Source organism: Sphaeramia orbicularis, chromosome 10, assembly GCF_902148855.1.
Source record: "Sphaeramia orbicularis chromosome 10, fSphaOr1.1, whole genome shotgun sequence".
In the NCBI taxonomy this organism is placed as follows: domain Eukaryota; kingdom Metazoa; phylum Chordata; class Actinopteri; order Kurtiformes; family Apogonidae; genus Sphaeramia; species Sphaeramia orbicularis.
The window spans coordinates 49,731,827-49,750,379 of NC_043966.1; the positions used below are offsets into that span (position 1 = coordinate 49,731,827).

The following is an 18,553-nucleotide window of genomic DNA, read 5'->3' on the forward strand; positions in this document are numbered from 1 at the left end:
ACCAGAATCAAGAGACGTTCTCACTGGATATATTGAAATGAAATATCGGAATAAGTAGCTAAGGGGACCTTGAAAAAGGAGCTTGATCTCAAAAATAATTCCAGAGATGCTTGAATGGAAATCAATTATTAAAAAGTACATTACCAATGTCTGGCAGGAGATGTGGGAAAGGGGCAGTAGAGGGCGCCATTACCTTTCTATCAAATCAAACGTCAGTCCTGAGAATGTATACACTGGAAATGACAGGAAAGCAGCGGTACCTTTGACCAGATTGAGATTTGGACATTGTGGTCATACCTGGGATTTGGCGAAAACGGGAAAACATCCTGATGGGCTGTGTGTGCACTGAAAACAGGCGCAAACTATAAAACATGTCGTAATGGAGTGTCCGATATACGAAGTGCAGAGATCGGAACTTTGGAAAACAGTTGCGACAAGACCTGGAGATGCTGTTAATATGAACACTCTGATCAGCCCGTCTGAGAGACAGGACTACTGTGTAAAAGCTTTAGGGGACTTCCTAGCAGCTACAGGGTAGCATATAATGATGTAGGATGACCATCAAGTGATGCGACCTCCGGAATGTGGAAGGCAGCGATGCGCCACGTAGCGTGTAGTCTGAAGAAGAAGAAGAAGAAGAAGAAGAAGAAGAAGAAGAAGAAGAAGAAGAAGAAGAAGAAGAAGAAGAAGAAGACGTTCTCACTTACGTTACCCAACATTCGCAGGGTGGTCACGCCTGCTAATATTTATGACATCTAATCCATTTTTAGCCTTGTACACACGGCAGTAGAAGGTCCTGTATGATTCGCGAGTTCTCTGGTTTTGTAACTTTAATTTCGACGGTTTTAGGTAGAACAGAGACGTAAATGGTCGACAAAATTTACGGTTCACAGCTGCCATAAATGGATCCCATTTGTCGTAGCAACTCCTTTTGCGTCTGTTCCAAAATTAGAGTTTTCTTCTCGTTTTAGATATTATCACGTGTCGTCAAAAATTTTCATTTTATTATATGGTAAAGATAATCATAGTATAATTGCTAGTATATATATATATATATATATATATATATATATATATTTTATAAAACAAATTGTTTTCATCATGTTTTCATCGTATTCACAGTCTTCCATTGAAACCGAACAACCACTGGCATCACTTTGAGAAAACCTGAGACCGTAACTAATTTTCACCTAAAGGTTTGTTAAATTAGAAAACAGTATGAGATCTGCATACATCATTGTTTAAACTGCTTTCCACCGCTTAGGTGGAATGGGTGCTTTGGTAAAAGGGGACTAATGAGATAATTGAATTGATAAATTATTATAGAAAAGCAGACTACTACATATTTTTTAAATTAGAAAAAAAAATAAATAACCAGGAAGTCCCTTGAGATAAAATCTCTTCTTCAATGGAGACCTGACCAAGATCCAAATTAAAACAAGTGAAAAATGTAATATGAAGAGAAAAATAAGAAATCTGGTATTTATTTAAATTTAGAAGTAAATATTATTTACATATTTTCATTGTGATTACACATGGACATGGTGTCTGTACTGCCTGCTCCCTAGCACATGATACCAATGAGTACTGCAGAGGCCACCGCAGTATCATACAGTGTTTGAATTAGAGCCTTGCCCACTCCAAAGGACCTCAGTCTCCTCAGCAGGTGGAGGCAACTCTGGCCCTTGTCTGTATTATCTGTTCATTCCAGTTTATTGTTGAGGTGAACACCCAGGTACTAAATAGAGTTTACTATCTCAATGTCCAAGCCCCGGATGTTCACCTGTGTGTGTTGTGGCGGTGACCTGTGGAAGTCAGTCACAATCTCCTTGGTCTTACTGGTGTTAAGGAGCAGATGGTTCCACACACCAGTCCACAAAGTCTGCGATGACCCCCATATTTTCCTGCTTGTTCCCTTATGACACACAGCCAACACTGGTGGTGTCATCAGAGAACTTCTACAGGTGACAGTGTGTGTCATTGTTTGTGAAGTCCAAGGTGTATAATGTGAATAGGAACGGTGAGAGCACTGTCCCATGGGGGGGGGGTGTTACATCTGACACAGCTGTGAAGTAGTCTAGTACAGTTTTCCATGCATGCATGTGTCATCCCTATTCCTCCCTTCTCCAATCTCTCTCTCTCTCTTTTCTTGTTTCTGCCTGACAAAAAGAAGTTTTTCCTCACCACTGTCACCAAGTGTTTGCTTTTGGAGGACTCTGTTGGGTTTCTGTAAATTGGCTTGAGAGTCTGGTTCCGACCAGCTCTATATGTAAAATCTCATGAGATAACTTTTGTTATGATTTGGTGCTACATAAATAAAATATGATTGATTGGTTGTCTCACATATTGTGGTCTATCGGTGAGGTAGTTGATGGTTTATGCAGCCAGATGTTGGTCCATGCCTGCCTCCTCTATCTTCCCCCACAGCAGCATTGGTTAGTCCCATTACAAAAAAAAACAAGTTATTTGTTTAAAAAACAAATTGTTGTTTTAACATATTGTTGGAGACTCCATTCAGAATTTTGAAATGAACTTCTTGGATTTTTGGGTTTAAAGGAAACTTTAAATATTGGGTTTGCAAAAGCCAGAAGGTTTTATGTGAGTAAAATTTTGAAATAGAGTTTCTATGGGACGTGATGGGTTTGAATTATGGTTGAGGATTTTCCTAATTATTTTATTCAGAATTATAAGTTCTGTAAAGCTGGATCCTCCAATTAGAAGGTGAGATAAATAAGGCGACTGGATTTGGATCACTGAGGCTACTCTGGCTATGCACAAAATGCAGTTCAGAACGACTTTGATAATGGAGTCAAAAATGTTGCTGTTACAAGCAAAATTGTATTTCTGGCAAAAATTCCCATACGATAGAATGCTTCCACTGCTGTCAACAAAATGAATCACAGATCAAATATTTTTCTCCAGTCATTCCATGTTAAACAACAATTTCCTCCTGACTGTGATATACGTATTGTTCCATGTTGGTGTGTTGTGTGGGGTGAAACTGTGTTTGTAAAGAAGTTTCCAATACAAAAATACCTGTTGGTGGAAGCTGGACAATTTAATTAGGAGTTTTGAAATAGCAAAGTCCCACTTGAGGAAAAATTCAATACCTCCCAATTTATTAAAAAATTACTCTGAGGATGTGAAACCAAAAGTTATTACTATTCAAAAGAGATTTTAGCCAATTTATTTTTAAGGTTCCATTCAGACAATCAAAATCAATAACTCGAGGGCCTCCATCCTCATAATCTTAAGTAATTTCAGCTTTCTTAATGTGGTGGATTTTCTTTTTTCCAGTATAATCGAAATTAATCTGATTAAGTTTTGTGATAGCTCTATTTGGAGTAGCCAATGAGTATGCTGGATATATACATCTGGAGACACTGTCCAGTTTGGTTAAAAACAATTATTTACAATATCATACTCTCTTTTCCATGTGCATGCAAAATGTTATGAAAGACTGTGACCTTACTGAAGCCTGTCCCAACTACAGACTTGTTTCTGAGTGTGATATTAACATTGACGGTAAACAAAACTGTTTTAGGCGTAAGCTACCCGCTACTGTATGGGGTTGACCCGGAAGTATTATTCAGGGTTAACTACAAGAAGAGAGAGCTGTTCTCTATCCTTCAGTTGCTTTAGCAATAGCCGCTTAAGTCTCTTTACTTTTCTAGTTTTACTAAAGGTGACACGTCGATAGCAATCTATAAAAGAGTGAGCATATTGGAGCCAGACTAAGTCGAGGTCGGAGCTCCCTAAACTAAAGCTGCACTGACGTTTGTTTGCGAGTTAAACCTTCAAACCTCACCCACTAGCTAGCTAAAGTAGCCGCCTGAAGTGTAGCTAGCGAGGTAACTCAGCTAACTGCTGTACAAGCTCAACTCAGCAAGTTCATTTAAAGTGATGTGATAAAGGTATGGTGCTATTTTATTTCTGGTATGACTTGGTTGTTTTCAGGTTTTTTCCCCCGTTGCTCTGAACTTTAGTGATGAGTAATTTATTATTGCCACTAAAGCTAACTTAATAAGACTAGTCTGATTAGCGTTATCGCTAACGCTTCCGCTTGCACTTCCGCTTCGTTGTTGACGGTTTCTGCCATAATATATAAACTTAACTAGTATAGAAAGTACAATGAGTCCCCGGATTTTAAAGGGCTATGTGACTGGAATGAGACAGGATTTTAAGTAATATGTAATTCCAGGTTAAGATATAGTACGATGTATGCTGTAAACGTTTGTCACTGTTAGACTCGGTTCTGTTCTAATGCTAAGTCTTGTGACCTGTCATTTAGCCCCTTTAGGAACCTTTGCCTCTACGTCGCTGGGAGACAGCTAGTTTTTTTTTTTTTTTTTTTTCATCTCTGCAGTTAGACATAGTATGGTAGATCATCTTGAGACGAGTCTACCGAGGTACCCTGTCAGTGGTCAAACTTAAGGCTTTTTTCAAGCGTATTGACACCCGTGCTGGACTGTCTCTCTCATAGAGGAGAATGTCATAAATGGGACCATTGATTTGCAGGTTGAGTTGGGAAATATTGGTGTAATCAGCTTCTTTATTTTTTATAATACTTTGTTGAAATTTTGCTCAAAATTACGTTTGCCGCAGGAGCTGTTATTTGTAAGATATTATAATGAAGTGAAATTTCCTAACTCCTGTGTAACAAATCTAATGGTCTAAATGTGCCTTGGCTTTTTTGCATTAGGTTAATTTACAGGAATGTATTTAAAATGTGTTCATGTATTCATTTTGCTTTGTCTTGTGTAGGTGTATCCATTGCTGAACCATTATGATGGCAGGTTCCCAGTGGGAGCTTCCTCCAGAGCTTTGTTGTCGGCCCATGGCCTTCGTGGCTCTAACTGGTTTGGATGTTGTGTACAATGCTGTCCATCGGGCCATTTGGGACGCTTTCTGTGCCAACCGACGTGCAGATAGAGTTCCAATTTCTTTCAAGGTCCTCCCAGGAGACCATGAGTATCCTAAATGTCGCACTAAGGTGAGCAACAGCTGGAGTTTTCTTCTCTTTACTAGGCTCCAAATGATTTGGATGATGTACACTGTTGTGCAGTCACAATGTTCTACATTAGTGGAGTGTTCTTGTGCAACCGTTTTGATGTATTAACCAATACTGTGTGATTGTCTCACAGTAGTTATATTCTATAATACAATTAACACATGTACACTTTCCCACAATTCTGCATTTAATGCTTCTCAACACTACTCAGATGGTGGTAATAATTTGTTAATTAATAAAATTATGTCAATGAAATATGTTCAACATTTTGTGCTCATGAATTTTTTTTAACGGCAATAATTCACCTTTTCCACGTTTAGCGAACATCCTATGAGTGGTACATCCCCAAAGGTATCTTGAAAACGAGTTGGATGAACAAACATCTGAACCTAGTACCAGCTCTAGTTGTCCTCTTCTATGAACTGGACTGGGATGACCCCCAGTGGAAAGAGAAACAGTCGGAATGTGCCACTAAAGTGGAGATTGTCAGGTAGGGGTGTTTATGTTATATACAGTATATATAATGTTGGTTAAGTTTGATGTCAAGTGGGAGGCTGCATAATGAAAGTAGAATTAGGCCAAAATACTTCCCTCACATTCACATTTGTACACAAGGAAACACTTACTTTACAAGTCATATTTATGACAAATATTTTCAACACTCTGTCACAATGAGCCAAGAATCATTTCCAAAGTTTTATGTAAACCTTGTGCCATGGAAAAAACAACATACTAGGAGGCACCTAAAACACCTACTCCCATATTCAAGTCTGAAAATCTGCATCTGTCTGTGTTTGGTTTCTTTGTAGGACTAGTCTTCAGGGGCGGAACACCAAGGTGGCAGTGGTTCTAATTCAGAAGAAAACTCCTCTACCTCCAGGTAAAAACCTTGACTGAATATAAAAGTGGAAGCAAAAGTTGCTTTGCTTAACAGTTTTTCACCTCAGGCACAAAAACTAATACCTTGAATTGTGTTATACTTAATATAATCGAAGAGTTAAACTAAACGTAGCAGGGCAAACATGACTATTTTGACAGAAATAGGAATAGAAATGACAGCTTTTCAAATGAAAACTAAGAGGGAACAGTAGACCACAGTAAGTGGGAATTGCAGATAAGATTAGTGGGATTTTTGGCTTTTTCCAGGTGTTAATGGCTCATGGTAGGGCTGCGCAGTTAATCGATTTTAAATTGAAATCGTATCATTAAATTAGGCCGATTTTTACCTAAGGGAAATCATCAAATCAATTTCATCTTTGTGTCACCGGGAGGCCCGCGGCCTGTAGGCTCCTCCCCCTAACTGTGAGAGTGGTCTTTCACAGAATTCCATGTAATGACCACGGACCTTAAATCTGTGATGGGGCTGCAGTAGTGATACCAATGTAAGCTGTGGTTTCATGCACGGATCCCCCAATTCAAATATAACTGCATGGTGATCACTTATCTTACGTTGTCCACGCACAGATCCATACCGTACTGTCTTCTTCTGATCCGGGTCCAGGTCATGGGGCCAGCAGCCTCAGCAGAGTAGCCCAGAAAGCCCTCTCCCCAGCCACATACAGAGGCGTTCCCAGGCCAGCCCAGAGATATAATCCTTCCAGAGTGTCTTGGGTTGGTCTCCTCCATGCACAGATCCCCCAGTTTTAATATAAGCATATGGGGATCACTCATCTTGCGTAGTTCATGCATGCATGACTGATGCCTATCACTTACTTACATTGGTATGACTTCTGTGGGCCCATCACAGAAATTTCGGGGATTCCGTGATACCATCACAGATTTGAGGCAGGGAGCAGTGCCTTGCATTGCAGGCTGCTCACGGAAATGACATGTCAACTTCTGTTGTCTTTTGTAGTTTTACCCAAAAATCAAAATAGAAAATAGAGTTTTTAAGAGGAAAAAAAAATTGGGATTTTATTTTTGGCCAAAATCGTGCAGCCCTAGGTCATGGTTTCAAAGAATAAAAATGGTTGTGCTCAATATGGGACCTTTTAATACCCAATAGTGTACTCAATCATATTTGATGTGATCCTATTGTGCAGCTTCTGTAATACACTTCCTCATAACAGCTGAGCAACTAACACTGAGGTAAACTAAAATCTCGGCTAAAACTAGTCACTTTCTTAAAATAAAATTAATTTTGAGACATTTTGCTCTGAAAAATTAAACAGAACAAATAATACCAATTATTTCACTCCATTTTTATTTGTTCTGTTCATGGTTATACATGGTCATACATGGTTTCAACCAAATAAAAATGAGAATGAATCATCACAACACAAGAACAACAGAACAATTTTGGCTTTTTCCATGACCGAAAAGCATCAAGAAGGAAAAGGAAAGGACCTTATTTGATCTTCCCCTTGGTCAATACATAAAAAAGCAGGAAATGTAATTGGTTTGTTAGTGCCAGTTACTGAATAGTGAACACTCACAGTTACATGGAAAAAGTCAGAATTAAGGGCCATGCAACATATGTAAAAAAACACATTATTTTTTGTGGTATTGTTGGAGGCTTTTCCAGTCTTTCCTACCAAACCATCACTGATCCTGTTGTTTGTATGTAGGAGAAGACCTGGTGGCGTCAGAAAGGGCCTCAGCCCTTTGTAACGCCTGCGATCTGTCAGGAAAGAGTCTCTTTGTGCTGCCTCATACTGACCACCTGGTGGGCTACATTATAAGGTACGTTAAAAAAAACTATTCATTCAACATATCACCAGTGTTATGGCAGCTGATCTACTGTGTGGGCTCATATACTGACTGTGGTTTTACAGGTTAGAAAATGCCTTCTACGAGCATGCCCAGACATATTATTACACAGAGATTCGTCGAGTCAAATCGCACAAAGAGTTCCTTAACAAAACGACACATCAGGTATGAACACATACTGAAATGTATGGTGGATAGTAGGTTTGGGAGATGAAAGCCTGTTGGAATTTTATATCATATTGCAATTAAATTTTTCTATTATATCATGATCATTTTCCTCGAAGATAAGTGGTTATGATCATTGCAACATTGATGCATTTCTTTAACCATTAGGATTCATTTTATTCACATTGTCAAAGAAAATAAAGTATTTTTTAAGGTTTTCATCTTGTGGAATAAGAACTCAGATTGCACTGATTTGAACAAAGTATGGAATTACAAAAGAAGACAATGGATTATTTTGTGTTTTTGGTTTCTTGGACTTGTTTCTTGATCTTGGATTTCTTCCATTTTTACGTCATTGTCTTCCTATATTTCTCTTTTTACATTCTTTTTACATTCTTCTCTCATTCATCTGTGTTGTTTATGTATATGTGTGTATATATATATATATATATATATATATATATATATATATAAATTACACATCTTGTCCAGTCTTTTATGTCATTTTTGTCCTGTTGTGTCTTTATATAGTTGTTCTATTGTTTCATCTTACGTTCTGTAATTTTTGCCTTGTTGCATCTTTAGTGGTTTTTGTCTGATATCAACTTTTGCATTGTTTTTGTCTGGTTACATCTTATAGATGTGGTTTCTCCAATTTTCACACAGGACCATAAATGACACTTTAAACTGAAATAAATCATGATGATCACTTATTATGGGAACTTCTGTGGTCAACTTTAGATGATATGAGCATTTTATGATGATATTATTTTTGACCATATTGCCCTGAGTAGTTTAGAAAGCTTATCTTGTCCTTCCATTTCCAGCTTCTGTTTGTCAGACACCAGTTTAAAATTGCCTTCTTCAGTGAACTGAAACAGGACACCCAGAATGCTCTTAAGTAAGTCTGGATTAGCAGCACAAATGCAGTTACAAATGACACTGTTATCTCTTAGACACTGTATTACACAGTGTTTCCCAGTAACAGAGAGAAATGTAGTTGCTTTTATTTTGTGGAGTGGCTGTTGTCTTACTTTGTATTTGTATTTGTGTTTTTTCTTTTTAGGTACTACAAAACGGCGTACAGTCTTGTCCATGAACTCAGAGCTCACGAAACCAATATGTTGGAGATCAAAACTATGGCTGGATTTATCAACTATAAGGTAGAATTGTGTCTTGATAAATACATGAACGTAGTTAATCTGTGAGTTTGAGTTATACGTGCGAAAAAGATACTAGATTTGACAGATTGTAAGAGAAATAAATGTTTATTTTTGTCATCTCTCCTTTAGATTTGCCGTCTGTGTTTTCAACATAACACTCCTCTAGATGCTATTGCTCAGTTCAGAAAGCACATAGACCTGTGCAAGAAGAAGATTGGCAGTGCTGAGCTGGCCTTTGAGCATGCGGCATGGATGTCTAAACAGTGAGGAAACATATGAACACATACATAAATCTACACTACACCTAACTTACATGCCTTCAATGTTTCCTTTTGCTCATTGTAATGATAAAATGGTTGCTCTTTTTTCAAACCATGTATTTTGACAGGTTCCAGTCATTTGGTGAACTTTTTGACGAAGCCATTAAATTGGGTCTTACAGCCATCCAGACCCAGAACCCAGGTTTCTACTACCAACAGGCTGCCTGTTACAGCCAGGACCGGAAACAGCTGGCGCAGCAGCTCTGGCAGGTGACACTTTTTTCACTTCTGTACCAATAATCACCTAAAGAAGTGTGTAAGCCTCTGATGTACGACCAGTTGATGGTTTGTTTTTGCAGGCTGGAGTGAGCTATCCAAGCCCTGACCCCCTGGACACCCAGAGCACAGGACTGGACTTCTATGGCCAAAGACCATGGAGACAAGGACATCAGAGTATGTTCACATGGATACAGTTGGTATAGTTTGTCCATTTCATGCAGCAAGATTAAGGTCAGGGTTTTTATGTCCCTCTGGGGTGGACGGGGGTATTTAAATGTATCAGCAATTCCGTCTGTTCATCCACTGTCTGTCCATCCGAGATTTTTGTCCAGCCGATTTATCAGTATCAATGAGCAGGAGGGGCAAAGGGTTGTGGGACCAGATGGGGGTATTGGTAAGCTCCACCTACTTTTTCACTTGTTTAAGTTTTCAGATGGCTGAAGTGCTGTCTGAATTCTAGCTGGATTTTTTTTCCGCCAAGGTTGTGGTAAATTCAGGCACACATAACCAGAAGAAAATGTTATGAGCCAGAAATTCTGAGTTGATAAAACTAGTTGATGCCAGTTAATGTGATTGTTAGGCTACATTGCATGATGTAAAGAGATCTTTGGTTCTGTTAACTGGCTCTGGTGAATAAGAGAATAATGAAAACATAGCATTTATCACCATATTGCAGTTAATTTTATAATTTTGTTTATTTTAAGAATTGTGATAATCTCCATTTAAGTTTAAAAACCCTTGATTGAAAGTAGAAAACATCTTGTATCATTATTTTTTTTTAAATTATTACCCTAAGACGTGCATTTGTTAGCCACACTAGGCCCTTTCCCACCAAAAGGCCCAGGAACTTTATTACCAGGAACTTATTTACCAGGAACTTTTTGGGGTGAAAGAGTTCCTGGTAACTGTGTTTCCACCGCACCCGAAAGTTCAGGGTAATTTATTCAAATCAGGTTGATGATGTATGAAGGAGCAGTAACAGAACCTGTAGTCCAGTTCATGTCCATTCACAAACTCAGCTCTAGTTCAATAAAATGACACAGTACTGAAGTGGACGGTTTGGGTTTAACATTTTACTGGTTGTTGAATCACTTAATCCATCTGGAATACATTTTAAATAAAGTTAACCATCATTACATATCCTTAATTTGTATTTCAAAATGGTACATGTATTTTCAACTTCTCATTCCTTAAACTAAATCACATCTAACTTTAAGTGTGATGGATGGTTCTGTTTCATTTCTATTGTTTTACAGATATAGTCCAGGTTCAACCTAAAGCCAGACAAATTTACTCAAATGCCTGCATTTAATTCAACTGCATACTACTGATAAAAGCACTTACACTCATATTTTGATGCCTTGTAAATGAACAGACAGTATTAGGTTAGATTTTTTTTTTTTTTAATTAAAAATTTAAACAAAACAAAGGTGCCTTGAGATTAAAAGGGAACTAAACATGTGTGAAAGGATCAGGCTTTTGGACCAGGGTCTGGTCCAGCTGGTCCAGGACAGCTGGACTGGAAGTCCATGGTCCTGGTCCCTTTTTCGCTTTCCTACTGGAAGAGTAATAAAAATGCATAAATGAATAACAACATATGATGACAGATTCCTACCAGTGTGATGTGACATGTGACATGTCTGACCTGGGCCGTTGTAAACAGCAGTAGACGATGAACCAAGACACAAACGAGCCGCAGGTTCAGAAAAAGAGGCGAGTCCGTCCGGTCCATTTCAGGTGGAAATCATAAACATACAAAATAAAACAGTGTTCAGCTCACAGCGAACACACGAATACATCCAGTTCTCTGATTTAGGTTTATAGTGTCAGACTGTTGACCAGTTAGTATTAGCATTAGTTTTAGGTTAACCGGACTTCACTTCTGACTAAACAGCTGGTGCTGCTGACTACTGTTACAGCATGAACCAACTAAACAGTGAATATTTGTGTCATATTCAGACCATTTGTTTGTTTGACAGATCAACTGCGACTGTTGTGCTCCTTTAGTTTCTTTTAATAGTGCATAAATTTCTTCTTCTTTTCTCGTATTTCTTTAGGCTTGTATCTTATATTTGGCTCCAACAGCTTTTACTCGCTCGTTTTGTGTCGGCGATTCAAAGTCCGTCTGAATTTCCTCGTCGTCAGTCCACTTGTTGTAGCTTCTCTTTTGGTCCATTTTCCGAATTATCAAAATACAAAGCTTGTGGAAATTAAATGAGTTAAATATTGGCGGTGAAATGCTGCCAGTCTAGTCCTCCACTCAGCCTTCTCCAGCACACAGCTCCGCCCCTTAAAGTTCCTGGTAATCTGGAAAGTACTACTTCCTAACCAGGAACTTCTTCGGGGTAAATTCGGGGCCGGGGGAGGGTCAGTTACCAGGGTAATTTTCGGTGGAAACGCACCAGGAACTTTGAAAGTTCAGGGTAATACAGAAAGTTCCTGCAAAAGTTGCTGTGGTGGGAAAGGGCCTATAATCTGGTTTATTTTGACTTTGTTTTTTGGTTCAGTATTTCAGATTGGTTCAGTGGGTTTTGTATATTTATGTCATGTCATATTGGCCATGTTCAAGTTTTACTAGTAAAAAGTAAAAAGATCAGAAATGCCAAATTCCTTGCTGATAAATGTGTCTTCTTCATAAAGCTTATGTGCGTAACTAAATTATTATTAAACTTGTACTACAGTGATGGCAGACAATAATATTGTTAATTTCAGTCATTTGTGTAATAATTTATTGTCTACTCTAATTCCCATATGGTGATAACTCTAGAAAACACGATGACCTCTGTGCTGTTATATGTGCAGGTATTGACCCTCCAGATGCAGAGAAAGAGAAGACAGGGATACTTGCTCTGCAGATTAAAGAAAAAGATGTACCACATTCTGTAAGTGTGGACACTCCATTTATACTCTGTTTAATTTTATTCAACTCACAATTAATATATTTGGATGAAAATCACTGTTTAAGAGTTAGGCTGACAAATCTACTACTTTTAGCTTAACACAAAACAAATGCTTTATGACTGTACTAAGCAGAGTTTTCAGGTGTCTGTATTTTACATAAACATTTATTTTTCTTAAAATCTTTACAGGAGCTGATTATAGCTCTACTCAGCAATGCCGTTGCCCAGTTTAAGAAGTATAAGTGTCCTCGAATGAAGAGCCATCTCAGTGAGTAACACGGTGCTCTTCACATGTTGTATTTTATAGCAAAGTTTTTTTATTCTCTTTACATGTCTTCTCCTTTCCATATTTGCATGTAGAGTCATTTTTAGGATCGTTTAACAAATTAATCTTAAACTCATTCTCTGTTTTCCAGTGGTGCAGATGGGAGAAGAGTACTACCATGCTAAAGACTACACCAAAGCCGTTAAGTAAGTGAAAACATGCAGAATGGGTGAACGTTAATGCACTCCCTCACACATGCAGTTAAAGAAAGCACAGGAAGTCACTTAGAAGTGATATTCCACCCAAAAATGACTGTTGACTTGTTAGTCACTTAAGGCGGCCATACACTGTGCAATTTTAGAGACAATTTCTCACTCGTGCAACTCTTTCTGGGATCGGGCCAGATGTGCCTCTAATCGTGTGTCGTGCATCGTGCAGTGTACATGGGTTAAGGAGAAGCGATTCACACCTCACGACCTGCAATCGTGTGTTCGCAAGGAAAACGGAGCTGTTTGAAATCCTGCTCGTTCCTCATGAGGGTATCGCACTGTCAAAGCAGTGCCACGAGCCGATGTGCCTCAAATTCTCACACTGTGCATGCTCAAACACAGAAGCGAACGGTAGCTGGCAATTGGCCTAATGCAATTTAGCTTTTGCAGCTTACCTCTAGTTCCCGCTGTAGGATTGACAGCCCATACTGTCCACGTCTGGCCAACCAATTCCTGCACCAAACACATCGTCATCTTTTCTTCTTTTTTGATTCCCCGCAAATAATGGCACATACTGCCAAAGCAGCTCGTTGGTTTTTGTTTAGCACTACCATTTCGTGACTCACACCAATACACAATCGTCTATGCACTTCCAGATTCCTTGGTATTTTGACATTGTATTTCCGGATACAACACTCGAACGTGTGGTGCGTCCTCTGGTGTATGGTCCTACAGTGTGAGCAGTCAGGTCGCATACGAGCATCGGTCCGTACAGTGTGAGAACATGAATCGTGAGCCTGACTTTACGATTGATTTGCACAGTTTGAGATGGAGCTGCGTGCAAAGATCAAAATAATCGCACTGTGTATGGCCGCCTTTAGCTGCTGACCAGTGACACAGGTCTTGGATTTTTTTTTGCACTGCACCACGTCACAATGCTTCATTTCACTGGACTAATAGGTTTGTTTGTTTATGCCTGTTGCTCTTTTCTGTGTCTTCTATCCATACATGACTTTTACACCTTCACCTCCCTACACCTGTTGTCGACACAATTATATGTTCTTGGACAAGAAGAATCTTAACTCATACAGTGTTTGTTTTTAGCTTTCTTTATCTCTTAATACCAATATAGTTACCTTCATTAAAACAAACCACAGTGCATTCACATGAAAGGAAGCACTTGTGTTCCACTGACCTGTCAGTCTGTATTCTTTGTTTTTTAAATGTGTGTATTTCTGTCATGGACAGGTTGTTGGATTATGTGATGTGTGACTATCGCACAGAGCGGTGGTGGGCTCTGCTGAGTGCCATCCTGAGCACAGCTCTGCGCTGTGCCTATCTGATGGCCAGTGTCAAGGACTACATCATATACTGCATGGAGCTGCAGGGCAGAGGTAAGCAACACTAATAGGCTTTAGTACAGACATCACAGGCCTTGAATCTCGTAATATATTCTAGATTTAGCTATGTGACTAAATATTTTTTTTCCTCAGAAAATGGCAATAGAAGAATTTAGAAGGACTTTCTCTCTGGAGGTTATTGATCTGGTGCCACTGCCTGAAAATGCAGTGACTGTTGTCTACCGTATTTCCTCACAAAGTAGCCAGGGCATTTATTCACCTCTGTTGCTGTCATGTCAAACAAACCTTTAATTCAATTTTTTTTTTTTTTTTTTTTTTGAGACGGAGAAGCAGCATACCTTTGAAGTAACTGCATGGCACTGTTAGAGCTGCAGGGCCTGAAATCAGCTGTTGTATTGTCAAATTATGAATTGTCAAATCCAGAGTTTGACAGTACATACCTGGCTTCTACAACTCTCTCAGACTGACAGATGTGATTGACTGAAGCGAATATCTGAATGATGTGTTAAAGTCAGACAACCCCAATGGAAGTGTTATCTGTTAAAACAGGTTCTCTATGGAAGTTTAAGACTACATACCATTCAGTTAGTGCAGACACATCATGACTAGGCATAGATTAAGACACTAAATTCTTGACAATGAATAAATAATGGTGCTTAATATGTTCTGTAAAAACTGAGGTAGTTTTCCTTTTAGCATCCAGCACTGATCATATAATACATGATCAAAGGAAATTTAACTTCAACTATTCTGTCACTTTGCAAGACAGTTTGGCAGAATAATAAGATGGCTATACCTTAACGTCCTGCAAACAGTACTGATAGACTTTTAGCTTACCGGCCGACAGGCCGTAAGCTATTGTCGTCATGCGGCATCCGGCGGCGGCGTCTGTCGTCATCGTAATCCGTCGTTGTCTGTCATCGTCTGCCGTCGTCTGTCACTGTCTGTCGTCTGTCGTCCGTTACAAAAATTTCAATCCTCTTCTTCTCTGAAACTACAATTCCGATTGACTTCAAACTTGGTATACAGCTTCTTTATGATAATGTCAACAATAGTTAGTGAAATTATTTGGATCTGGATCTGATTCTGGATTTGGTGCGACTTTGAAAAATTTCCCCATTATAAGAGATAGGAATGGATCGAAGCAATAACTCAGTAAATATAAATGATACCAAGTTGAAATTTCTACAGTACAGCCCTGATGGGGAGATGACCAAAACATAATGGCCACATGCTGATCAGGATCTTCTTCTGGATGCGGGAACTTACGGAAAATTTAACATGGGCTCTTATGGTGAAAAAAGTTTCAATCATCTTCTTCTCCAAAACTACAGTTCTGATTGACTTCAAACTTGGTATACAGCTTCTTTATGATGATGTCAGCACAAGGTATTGAAATTATTTCCATCTGGATTTGGTGTGATTTTGAAAAATTTTCCCATTATAAGAGATAGGAAGTGGATTGATCCAATAAATCAATAAGTATCAGTGATACCAAGTTGGAATTTGAATTTTTACAGATCTAATTGGAATATGACCAAAACATGGGCTATTTCTGTAATATAATAAATACACATAACTGGTGATAATAAATGGCATCTGGATACATTTCCCAAAGCTTTTAATTTGGCCGGTAAGCTACAGGGCCATTGGTCCTATTTTTTGTTGTTGTTGCAGCTTCAACGTTGAAGGAGGAGCAGAAGTCCAGGATTGAGAAGAATCTCATGAAAGTGCTGCTTGTGAGTAGAAAGTTCTAGCAGCTGTGGTTTACTTCCAGAAATGTAAAATAAAATGAAGAGGCTTAAAGCAGGATCATGAACACTTTGGATGGACTTTGCCATCATCATGACAGGACATAGAATTACATTTGTCTTGTCTCACCCAGCAGCTGGTGACCTGACTGAAGGTTTTTTTTCCTTTTTGTTTGTCTTTGTCTTGTCAGAATGAAATCCCTGACCCAGAGCCAGAGTGTGACCCATCTTCTGTGGCTGCAGCCAGGTTGCTCTGGTCTGACCGCATGGCTTTAGTTGGATCCAATGAGTTCACTATAGAAGTCCAAGACTACATACCATTCAGTCAGTGAACACACACATTACCCTGGGAACAGTACAGTCTCTTAGTGCCTGTCAGTGTATGTTTTGTCAAGAAAAAACTGTGATGATTTGTAATGTGCCTTCATGTCTGATTCCAGTCCAGTGTAAGGCTAAGTTCCAGTCTCCCAGTTTTCATGTAGACCAGCCGATCCAACTGCAGGTACTCCTCAAAGCTGACTGTCCTCATCCGGTGCCCTTCAGCAAGCTGGCCATCAGCCTCAGCAACCAGGTAAGAGAGAACATTTTCTTTTATTTCTTTTATTTTCTTTTATTGGTTTATTTAACAGGGCTATTAATTAGGGTATATTAATTCACATTGCTGTAAATGCACCAGAGTTAGCCCAGTGGTTATTTTTCAGCTGCAGTCCCTGAGCAGAGCAGAGATCCAGCAAATGGTTAAACAAATGTTCTGGTGCTATACCATCTTACATCTGTAATATATGAAAACAGTGTCAGTACGGCGGACAAAAGTCCAATTCCATATTTACATGAGTTTTGAGATGCATTTCTGTCATCTCAATCATTTGGAGAAGGAACAGGAACAGTTCATACTGACACAATCAATTATAAGTGTTGGGGTCTCTAACACTGTCTATGTGTAGGAGTACAACCAGTGGTGTGTGTTGGAGTCTACAGGGCAGGACAGTATGATCCTGTCACCAGGAAAAACCAAATGCTACAACTTCAACTTTGTGGCGAAGACGGAGGACGTTGGCAAGAAGATAGAGGTAAGAGGGGTTTTTTGTGCAGTATATGAGACAGAATGTGACAGAGACAGAACTCCTTGGTCTTGGATGATTGGATCACAAGTGGACAGGGTTAAATGCAAGTGTAAATGACCACTAAGATGTGTTCTGACCTCTGACACCACTTATTGAGGTGGCTTTGGATGCACCTCAGCATCTCAAAGACATTTACAAATGATCAGATTGAATTCAATTTTATTTATATAGCCCAATATCATGAATCACAGATTCAACTTCAAGGCCTGTAGACTATGCACAAAAAATTATTTACCCAGTAAAATAGCTCAGAATTGGATTGGATTGAATCGTTTAAACAACTGATCGGTTGGTTTTCAATACTATAGGTTATTTGATGTTGGACCATGGTCAAACAAATCATCATCTGTGTTAGGGCTGTGCAATTAATCGAAATTCAATTACGATTTTGATTATTACACGCAACGATTACAAAAATTATGTAATCGAGAAAAAACGATTATTCATTTTGAGTCGTTTTAATTCACACGCACGCAAGCTACCATGAGCTGCTCAGCCCCGCCCCCCTCTAAGCTACTGCTGCCTGCTAGCCGGCAGGTCCACCCCAAGAGGAAAGTTGTACCTAGTGGTCTGGAAAAATGGCAGGAGAATCACAGCAGAAGTGCTTGGTAAACAAAAAAGGCAAGTCAAATTCAATTGTATGGAATCACTTTGGGTTTGATGAAGAAGACGAAGAGCAAAAACACATCACGTGCAAAGAGTGTTTCGTAGTTGTGTCCGCACCGACCGGAAACAAACCTCTGTAACCATCTAAAGTTTAACCACCGCCACCTTTATCGTAATCTTATGAAAAACTAAAACGCATAAAAACAACTCCGTCTACAACTTCGTTCGCAATGCAATCTCCAGTTTCCGAATCTCTTTACGCTGCAACTCCCGTATTAACCTAACCCGTATAACCCTAACGTACGTATTCTAGATGGCTGATGTATACAGAAGGCCTGAACTGAAACCTCACGGCACGCCACTGAATTTACTGTTTCATACTACATTGAACATACTTGAATTTATAATTTGCACTTTACGTGAGCTTTTTTTTTTTTTTTTTTTAAATTGCTACAGTTCTATGGCAAGTCTATAGCAGTTTAATTACATTGCACTATTTATTTACAAAAGGAAACATACTTGAATTTACAGTACACTTATTTGCATTCAAAGATTTTTTTGTTTCGTACAAAAGTGAACATACTTTGTTTTAGTGGTTAAAAGCTTTATTTATGTTTAAAGAGTATATTTTACATTGTTTTGCAAGAAAAAAATAAACAACCTTAAGGTTAACAAATAATCGTTTTTAATAATCGTGATTTCAATTATTGCTAAAATAATCGTGATAATTTTTTTTTCTATAATCGAGCA

The 18,553-nt window shown here is 38.8% G+C and overlaps 1 protein-coding gene across 1 annotated transcript in view; it reads left to right on the plus strand.

The window, feature by feature from the left end:
* The first annotated feature begins 3,577 nt into the window (after positions 1-3,577).
* The window catches only part of trappc11 (trafficking protein particle complex subunit 11), a 25,892-nt gene continuing 10,916 nt past the window's right edge, over positions 3,578-18,553 (plus strand). Inside the window, exons 1-19 of the mRNA XM_030146269.1 lie at positions 3,578-3,914; positions 4,765-4,993; positions 5,332-5,501; positions 5,821-5,891; positions 7,579-7,693; positions 7,786-7,885; positions 8,713-8,786; positions 8,952-9,048; positions 9,178-9,311; positions 9,437-9,578; positions 9,668-9,761; positions 12,390-12,469; positions 12,677-12,755; positions 12,904-12,958; positions 14,210-14,355; positions 16,000-16,061; positions 16,265-16,397; positions 16,514-16,644; positions 17,018-17,143. Coding sequence (XP_030002129.1) covers positions 4,787-4,993; positions 5,332-5,501; positions 5,821-5,891; positions 7,579-7,693; positions 7,786-7,885; positions 8,713-8,786; positions 8,952-9,048; positions 9,178-9,311; positions 9,437-9,578; positions 9,668-9,761; positions 12,390-12,469; positions 12,677-12,755; positions 12,904-12,958; positions 14,210-14,355; positions 16,000-16,061; positions 16,265-16,397; positions 16,514-16,644; positions 17,018-17,143 — 2,016 coding nt within the window. The 5' untranslated portion in view covers positions 3,578-3,914; positions 4,765-4,786. The remainder of the gene's footprint in view (positions 3,915-4,764; positions 4,994-5,331; positions 5,502-5,820; positions 5,892-7,578; positions 7,694-7,785; positions 7,886-8,712; positions 8,787-8,951; positions 9,049-9,177; positions 9,312-9,436; positions 9,579-9,667; positions 9,762-12,389; positions 12,470-12,676; positions 12,756-12,903; positions 12,959-14,209; positions 14,356-15,999; positions 16,062-16,264; positions 16,398-16,513; positions 16,645-17,017; positions 17,144-18,553) is intronic.